The 8,727-nt window shown below is 36.9% G+C and overlaps 1 protein-coding gene across 1 annotated transcript; it reads right to left on the bottom strand.

Annotated features, from left to right (window-relative positions):
* Window positions 1–439: 439 nt before the first annotated feature.
* Window positions 440–1,393, bottom strand: LOC112667933 (olfactory receptor 2D3-like). The gene has a single exon (XM_025459991.1). It carries the CDS (start codon window positions 1,361–1,363, stop codon window positions 440–442), a length of 924 nt encoding a protein of 307 aa, XP_025315776.1. The 5' UTR covers window positions 1,364–1,393.
* Window positions 1,394–8,727: the final 7,334 nt, after the last annotated feature.

The raw sequence follows: 8,727 nt of genomic DNA, 5'->3' as shown, positions 1-8,727 counted from the left end.
TGGACTTCCCAGCTCATTTAGTGGGTAAAGGATGCTAGAAATAGGTTCAGGGAGATCAATCAGTTTTTTTTTCTTGGTCCAACATTTTAAGGGTGAGTGTACTCTGCTAAGAAAATATTTCCCCCAGGGACTAAATGGCAGAAAGAGACCATTGGACAATGAAAGAGTGCAACCTCCCCTTAGGACAGAGCATGGCTGTCTCTTGTCCCAGAGGTAATGAAACCTTTTAAGGAAGGCACAAAGTTTTACTCATATTGTGATGTTCTGGAGACAGTGCTTGCACAGAATAGGCATTTAATGAATATTTGTGGAGAAGAAAATCAACTGAGGCATATAAAGTGAGAGCAAGAAAGGATAAAGATAGTAGAGATATTGTTGTCAATCACAATCTTCCAAGTACTTAAGGAAATTGTCAAAAATCACTGTCTCTGAAGGTAGACTATCTTCTAAACAGGTTCCTGAGAGCCCCCTTCACATCCTTGTTCCTCAAGCTGTAAATGATGGGGTTCAACATGGAAGTCATAACTGAATAGAACACAGAGATGACCTGATCCTTTTCATTCATTGTCTTGGAATTCGGTCTCATATAGGCAAATATCCCAGACCCATAGTAGAGAACCACAACAGTGAGATGGGAGCCACAAGTAGAGAAGACCTTGAGCCTCCCTTCTACAGACTGCATCTGAATCACTGTGGAGATAATATGCCAGTAGGAGACAAGGATGAGGGAGAGAGGTGCTAAGAGGATAATGACACCCATTGAAAAGAGGGCCATCTCAGCCTTGTAGGTGTCTGCTGAAGCCAGCTTCAGGAGTGCAGGAGGTTCACAAAAATAATGACTAATTACATTCTGTCCCTGGTAAGGGAGACACAGTGTAAATGCACTGTCCACTGAACATACAAATGCCCCACTGACCCAAGACACTATAGCAAACTGAACACAAACTTTTTGGGTCATGACAGTGGAATAATGCAGGGGCTTGCAGACAGCCACATAGCGGTCATAAGACATCACTGCCAGAAGTGCACACTCTGTACACCCTGCAAGAAGGAAGACAATGATCTGTAGTGAGCATCCAGCAAAGGAAATGCTTTTCCTTTTTACAAGGAAGTGGACCAACATCTGAGGCACAATGCTTGTAGAGAAACAGAGGTCAGCAAAGGACAAGTTTTTGAGGAAGAAGTACATGGGAGTGTGAAGTCGAGAGTCAGTCTGAATAAGGATTATTATGAGCAGGTTTCCAAACATAGAGAGGAGGTAAATGATCAGGAAAACACAGAACAGCAAGATCTGGATCTTTGGATCCTGTGAAAGACCCAGCAAGATAAATTCAGCCACGGTAGTTTGGTTTCCTTCTCCCATTGATGTTTATTCCTGTTTACCTGTTATCAGAAAGAAAACACATGCATTCCGAATGTTCAATTTTCACAAACTTTATAAACGAGTGCAATAATAAACAGTGCACCTTGTTAGACTAACAGCTCTCAGATGCTTCCCAGTAGGTGTGCCAGTTAGTATTAAGGTGCATATCGTTATTACATAGTTTTTAAGCGCACTTTTTCCTTGCTTGATCCATTCAGTAAGGCTGAGTATCATACTCGATATGGCTTCTCAACCAATTTGATGTCAATGTATTTACATATTGCTAAATTACTATTAAGTTTTCAAAGGAATTGTCTTTGGTTCAATTTAATTTTTTTCTTCTCAATAAATATTTTCTATTTACCTGGATTAGCAGTCTGAGAATGAGGTGAGCTTGTTTAATCAATAAAAAACACTTTTGCTTTTGTAATTCAAAATCAAAACATAGAGATCAATGACAAATTTGTTTATAATAGAGTAGGAGGTTCAAATATGGCTAGAGGATCAACAGATAAGTTGTACCTACTAGTTCTTGGTTTTTTCAATAGTATTTTTAAAGAGGCTTCTTAAGTATCAATCCAAACAGGATAAACAAAGAGAATAAAAATTTATATCCATGGATCATAATCCTGTCCCTGGTACAAATATGTCACATGACAAAGAGGAAAAGGTACATGAAAAAATTTGACATTCATAAATGTAACATAACATTGAGTGTCCAGTGCCCTGTTCAACATCAACAACAACAACAACAACAACAACAACAAAAAGCCAGTACTAAGCAGGAGCTTGAACTTCTGAACTGGATATTAGTGAATTTTACAGCTCCATAACACCCAATCTCAGCTTATCTCTGACCTCCATGTCAGCTGAAGTGGACAATTCTGACTTGCTTGGCACTGCTGACATTCTACTTTAAGGACCTCCTGCCTGTCTTTTGGCATTCTCCCCAAGATGTTGGAAGTATGACCAAGTCAATGCCCAGGGACAATCTTTCACCAGAGGGCAATGGAAACTAATGAATAAAGGCACCAAATATTTCTGGGAGGCACTCTGTATGCTTCTTACACGTTGAGCTCTAGGGAGTTAAGTCCCCATTGTCTATACCATGTTTGTTACTATTGATTATTACTATTACTATTACTATTACTATTACTATTACTATTACTATTACTATTATATCCCCTAAGCAGCTTTTTCAGAATTGTTTTCTTAATCATCAATCCTCATGAAATTTTAACAGCACAGGTATATTGTGCATCTATTTATATACTGCAACTCTCTAGAGGGCTGCAAACCATTGGTATATTTAAGATTTCTCTCTTCTAAGAACTTTGGCATCTGTTTTGTCCCCATAGAGAATGCCTGGCCTAGAGTAACAACTTCATCAATCCAACTTCATTGGTGTTTAATTGTATCTTGTCTTACTGCTTCCTTACACCACTTCTGGAATCACTTGTCAAATAAGCTATCTGCGCCAAAGTTCTTTTCTTAGGCTGTGCTTTCAGGAACCTATACTAAGAAAAGTCTCCTGAGATGGAGACTTGATAAAGGCAAAATGAAGAAGGCTGCCTTCTTCAACCAGGGAGTCTCAGCTGTGCCTGATGATAATGACTAACACTTACTGAGTGCTTACTACATGTCTGGCACAGTTCTAAATGCTTTATCTGTGTTAGCTTATTTAATCGTCATAATATTCCTATGAGGAAATATTTTCTTTTTTTTAATTTTTTTTGTATTGGAGTTCAATTTGCCAACATACACCGTAACATCCAGTGTTCATCCTGTCAAGCGCTCCCTCAGTGCCCATCACCCAGTCACCCCAATCCCTGCCCACCTCCCCTTCCACTACCCCTTGCTCATTTCCCAGAGCTAGGTGTCTCTCATGTTTTGTCACCCTCACTGATGTTTTCACTCATTTTCTCTCCTTTGAGGAAGTATTTTCAATCTCTATTTTACAGCTGGGGGAATTAAGGGTAGACATGCTCAGTAACTACTAGTCACTCAGATATCAATTGTCAGAATTGGAATCTAAAGCCCTAGAGTTTTGTTCTAGCATCTGAGCTTTTACATCTTCAATCTTATTTCAGTCATAATTCCAGCTATAGCACTGAAAAATCCGATCATGTAGATGAACTTGGCACAGAGAAATCTTGGCACAGAGAAATCTTGGTGCAATGCTCAAGAGACAAAGGAAATTATCCTCAATTCCAAACATGTTCATAAATGGCATGGTCCTAAAATAAGCTGAAGTGAAGGTTTTCACACCACTTTTAGTTAGAAAATAAACTGAAAAGAACTAAGCCTTGTAGTAAGGCCCCAGCTACACTTTTTAAGTTTAAGGAGGATATTTGTAATAAAAGAGAGTATTCAAAATTCAAGTAGAACAACCAACCAGATTTAAGGGGCATGTAGCAGATCTGCTAGCAGGGCAAACATGGTACAAAAGTCAATTTGATTCTGGTGCTACTGCTGACTATATGGTTGCCCTAAATTTATCATTAGCACTCAGATTACTAGATTATATGTATAATGTAGAATATTTAGTAAGAGATAAAGGAACCTAGGTATCATGTATAAGATCTTGTACATTGGGTAGCAGAGCATACTATGACTACTACTACTACCACCACCATTAATGTAATCATAATAATAACAACACAGACTAAAAAGCTTACATACATGCCACTTAACATGCTTCAGGCACCCTTATAAGCATTTAATATTTATTAACTTACTTACCCCTCAGAAGAGACTTAAAGAGGTAGACTACTACTAGTCCCATTTTATAAATATGGGTTCTAAGGTTAAGTGAATATATATAAAAAACTTTCAAGGCTACAGAGCTAGTAAATTATTGAATCACGATTCAGTCCCAGGTAATCTAATTCTAGAACCCAAATCTGATATTGTCCTTCTGAATAGGAGTACAGATTCTATTTTTAGAGAGACAGTCTGGAACCAGACTCTGTCTGAGTCCACAGAACAAGGCATAAATGGAATGCACCACTGAATTAAGATTTGGGAAAATGTAAGGCAGAGGCTAATCGTATTACACAGAAAAGAAACAAATATGCTACCTTTCCGTAGTGTGGAATCAAGTGGACAGGAGGCTAAGCAGCATGAGTGCAAATATCTGCAATATCTTAGAATTCCTGAAAGTTGGTTTGCTGCTCTTCTTCTTTATATATTATTCTTTACGGATCTGATTTAAGTCCTTTGGCTCAACTATCACTTATATCTAGACTGCCTCAAAGGTTATCTGACAACTGACCACTATTTCTAAGCTTGAATTCTACATTTTCAATTTTCTTCTGGATATTTTTTCAAGTTTTTATATAAATCCTAGTTAGTTAACATATATGGTAAAATTGGTTTCAGGTATAGAATTTAGTGATTCGTCACTTATATATAACACATACTGCACATCACAAGTGCCTTCCTTAATGCCCATCGTCCATTTAGCCCATTCCCTGCCCACCTGTCTCCATCGACCCTCAGTTTGTTCTCTATATTTAAGAGTGTTTTATGATTTACTTCTCTCTCTCTTTTTATTTCCCCTTCTCCTATGTTCCTCTGTTTTGTTTCTTAAATTCCACATATGAGTCATATGTTATTTGTCTTTCTCAAACCGACTTATTTCACTTAACATAGTCTAGCTCCATGCACATCACTGCAATATTTGCAATAGAATGTTTTGCTTCTGCCTCAAAATCAACATATTTGGAATTTAATTTTACTCCATAAATAATTATTAACTTAAGGGACCCCATTCCTGGAAATACCACTGCCATTTTTACCTACGCATCATGACCAAAAAAATATAAAATCAGCTTTGACTTCTTTTATCCTCTTGTTCCCTCAAGTTGATCAATCATCAAGTTCATCTTTTTAGTCATCTCTCAAATCTCTAACTTTTCATTGCCATTGTCATTCTGGCTAGTCTAGTATGTCATTCAATTCTGCTTGTATCACTTCAATACCCTTCTAACTTGTTTTCACACCCTAGAATCAAATACATCTTGTACTCCACTGATGACTCCTCCAAAGTAAATGGTTTCCTATATCCAATTAAATAAACTCCAAATACTCTAGATGAATATTTATTTAAAGCCTACCTTATGTTTGTCCCAATATCCTTCCTGTTTTCCTTAGAAGTGTCTTTGCTTCAATGATATCAAATTGCTAATTAATTACTGATATTAGATTCTAAGAGCTTGGTAAAGTAGAAAAAAAACATAACAAGAACAGCTCATATATCTGTTAATAGAGAGTGGTTTAAAAATTATAAGAGAATATATGTACTCATTTAGAAAAAATGTTGAATTTCTAGAGGCAAAAAACAATTTTTTAAAGATTTTATTTATTTATTTATGAGAGACACAGAGAGAAGGCAGAGACATAGGCAGAGGGAAAAAGCAGACTCCTCACAGGGAGCCCAATGTGGGACTCGATCCTAGAACCCCAGGATCTCGCCCTGAGCTGAAGGCAGATGCTCAACCACTAAGCCACCCAGGCATCCCACAAAAAAACAATATTTAAAAAGTTCTGAGTTACCAATTTTTTTAAAAGCAATAATATAAAGAGACTGAAAACCATAGGAAATACTATACTGGCTTTTAAATATTCATAATTGATAAGGCTCTGGCACATATAGTTTTACAGATGTATTCTATATAAACATCAAGGAATAGATAACTATTTTATTATTTATTTATTTGAGAGAAAAAAAAGAGCACAAACTGGGGAGGGGAAGGGCAGAGGGAGAGGAGAAGCAGATTCCCTGCTGAGCAGTGAGTCCACCACATGGGGCTGGATCCCAGGACCCTGAGGTCAAGACCTGAGTGGAAGGCAGACATTTAACTAAGTCACCCAGGTGCTTATAGATAATTCTTAATATTTAAATTATATAGGGGATAAAAAAAATAGGATGTTGACAGTTTCAAGTAACAAAATCCATCTCAAACTTTTTGAAATCTATTGCTTTTGTAACTGATAAGGGCTAGATTCAGAATATTATTTATCCAGTGGTTTAATATGACAAGAAGCCTGAGTTTTCTTTCTTTCATTTTTTTTTAATTTTTTTTTTATTTATTTATGATAGTCACAGAGAGAGAGAGAGAGGCAGAGACACAGGCAGAGGGAGAAGCAGGCTCCATGCACCAGGAGCCCGATGTGAATTCTGTTATTCTAAGTGTCACCCTTATCTTGAGAAAGACTCCACTTATGATCTTTTTTTCTTTTTTAAATTTTTATTTATTTATGATAGTCACAGAGAGAGAGAGAGAGAGAGAGAGAGAGAGGCAGAGACACAGGCAGAGAGAGAGAAGCAGGCTCCATGCACCGGGAGCCCGACCTGGGATCCGATCCCGGGTCTCCAGGATCGCGCCCTGGGCCAAACCGCTGCGCCACCCAGGGTTCCCCACTTATGATCTTAAGATGATTACAAAAAGCTTCCAGTGTTACTGCCTTGCTCAAATTAAAAAAAAAAAAAAAAAGGAAAGTCAAAACATATTTAACCAAGACTGCTGCCAAAAGTTGATATTCAGCCAGATTAGGACTTTTCATTTTAGGGAGGCCTGGGTGGCTCTGTGGTTAAGCATCTGCCTCCAGCTCAGGTAGTGATCCTGGAGTCCCGGGATTGAGTCCCACATTGGGCTTTCTGCATGAAGCCTGCTTCTCCCTCTGCCTGTGTCTCAGCAGCCCCCCTCTGTGTCTGTGTCTCTCATGAATGAATAAATAAATAAATAAATAAATAAATAAATAAATAAATAATATTTAAAAAAAAAAAAAGGACCTCTCATTTTAGCAGTGGAGGTGAGGTAAGGAGAAATTAATTCAGTCTAGGTCAAGTTCTGGCAACTAGCATAGAGTTATGTGTACCAACTACCAGATTCTCTTTAATGTTTTCTTCCCTTTTATCTTTGTATATGCTTTAAAGAAAATAAACTATCTCATAAAGTAGTTACCTTAAAGGTGTGTAGGGATGAGAAAAGACAAGGAATGACTTTCAAGGATGCTGATAATTTTCTTTCTTAAGATGGATGCTGATCACATGGCTATGCTTATGATATGAAAATTCACTGGGCCATACACATATAAGTTGTGTACTTCTCTGCAGATCTGTTATGCTTTAATATATAAGTTTATTTTTAAAAATAACATTTGGGAAGTATAATTATGTTGTCTTAGAAAAGAGCACTCTTTTAAGATAATTGAACCACAATATATTACCTAAATGAATTAACTGTGGTTTAAGATTTTATATTATTTCTTTAAAATTTCTGGATTCAAAATCTTAAAAAGAATAGAAAGAGGAAGAGGAGAATGAAGAGAAGAAGAAGAAAAAGAGAAGGAGAAAGTGGAGGAGAAGGAGAAGAAGAAAGAGGAGGGGGGAGGAAGGGAAGAAGAAAAGAACAGAGGAGGAGAGAAAAGATCTTCATGAAAATTATAAAATGTTACCAACACAATTCAACATAGTGTATTTTTCTAACATTTCCCATAATTTAGTAGCCTCAGTAAATAGACTTAGAATATAATCCCCAGATACATGAGGCAAAGTAGTTATACTAATAGCTAAACTTAAAAAAAAAATCCTAACTTAGCAATAAGAGTGAGTTCTTTCTTTCCTCCACCCCATCTACTTGACTCAGTTAATTCTATATTTTACTGCTACTTTCAAAACCCCACTTTTGATATCAAATTATTATTAGAATGTGTTGTTTGTAAGTAAAAATAAACCCAGCATGCTTACAAAAAAGAGTTTCTACAAAATACTTATAAAAACAATGACAATGTATAGATTTTATTTACCTAAAATCACGTGAGGTTCTATCCAGACACTCAAGATGTTTCTTTACAGCTTTCCACATAGTCCTTATCATTGTCACACCCATCCTCAGTTATGAGGGCTACATGCTCTCTTAAAAAAAAAAAAAGATTTTACTTATTTATATGAGAGACAGAGACAGAGACAGAGATAGTGACAGAGAGCACCAGCAATGAGAAGAGGGAGATGCAGTCTCCTCACTGAGGAAGAAGCTGGATGCAGGGCTCTATCCCAGGACCCTGGGATCATGACCTGAGCTGAAGGCAGATAATTAACCAACTGAGCCACCAAGGTGCCCTGGATACATGCTTTCTCGCCCACATCTAAAAATAAAAATAAAGTTTCTTTGCAATAGGCATTCCCACCAAAGGTACTAAGATAAAATCTAATATAGCATAGAATCATATTCTCTACAAAAATATGGATCCACAAAACATCGGCAAATTCTGAGCATAGGAAAAATGATATTAAAAACATAACTATCAAATATCTAATTCAGCTCTATATTTTCTATTTTATTTTATAATACATGTCA

This window comes from Canis lupus, chromosome 21, assembly GCF_003254725.2.
Source record: "Canis lupus dingo isolate Sandy chromosome 21, ASM325472v2, whole genome shotgun sequence".
NCBI lineage: Eukaryota > Metazoa > Chordata > Mammalia > Carnivora > Canidae > Canis > Canis lupus.
The sequence above is the reverse complement of the archived record's forward strand: the minus strand, read 5'-3'. Positions and strand labels throughout refer to the sequence as shown.

Coding starts and splice junctions, on each gene's coding strand:
- LOC112667933 (XM_025459991.1), bottom strand. CDS start 1,363: ATGGGAGAAGGAAACCAAACTACCGTGGCTGAATTTATCTTGCTGGGT.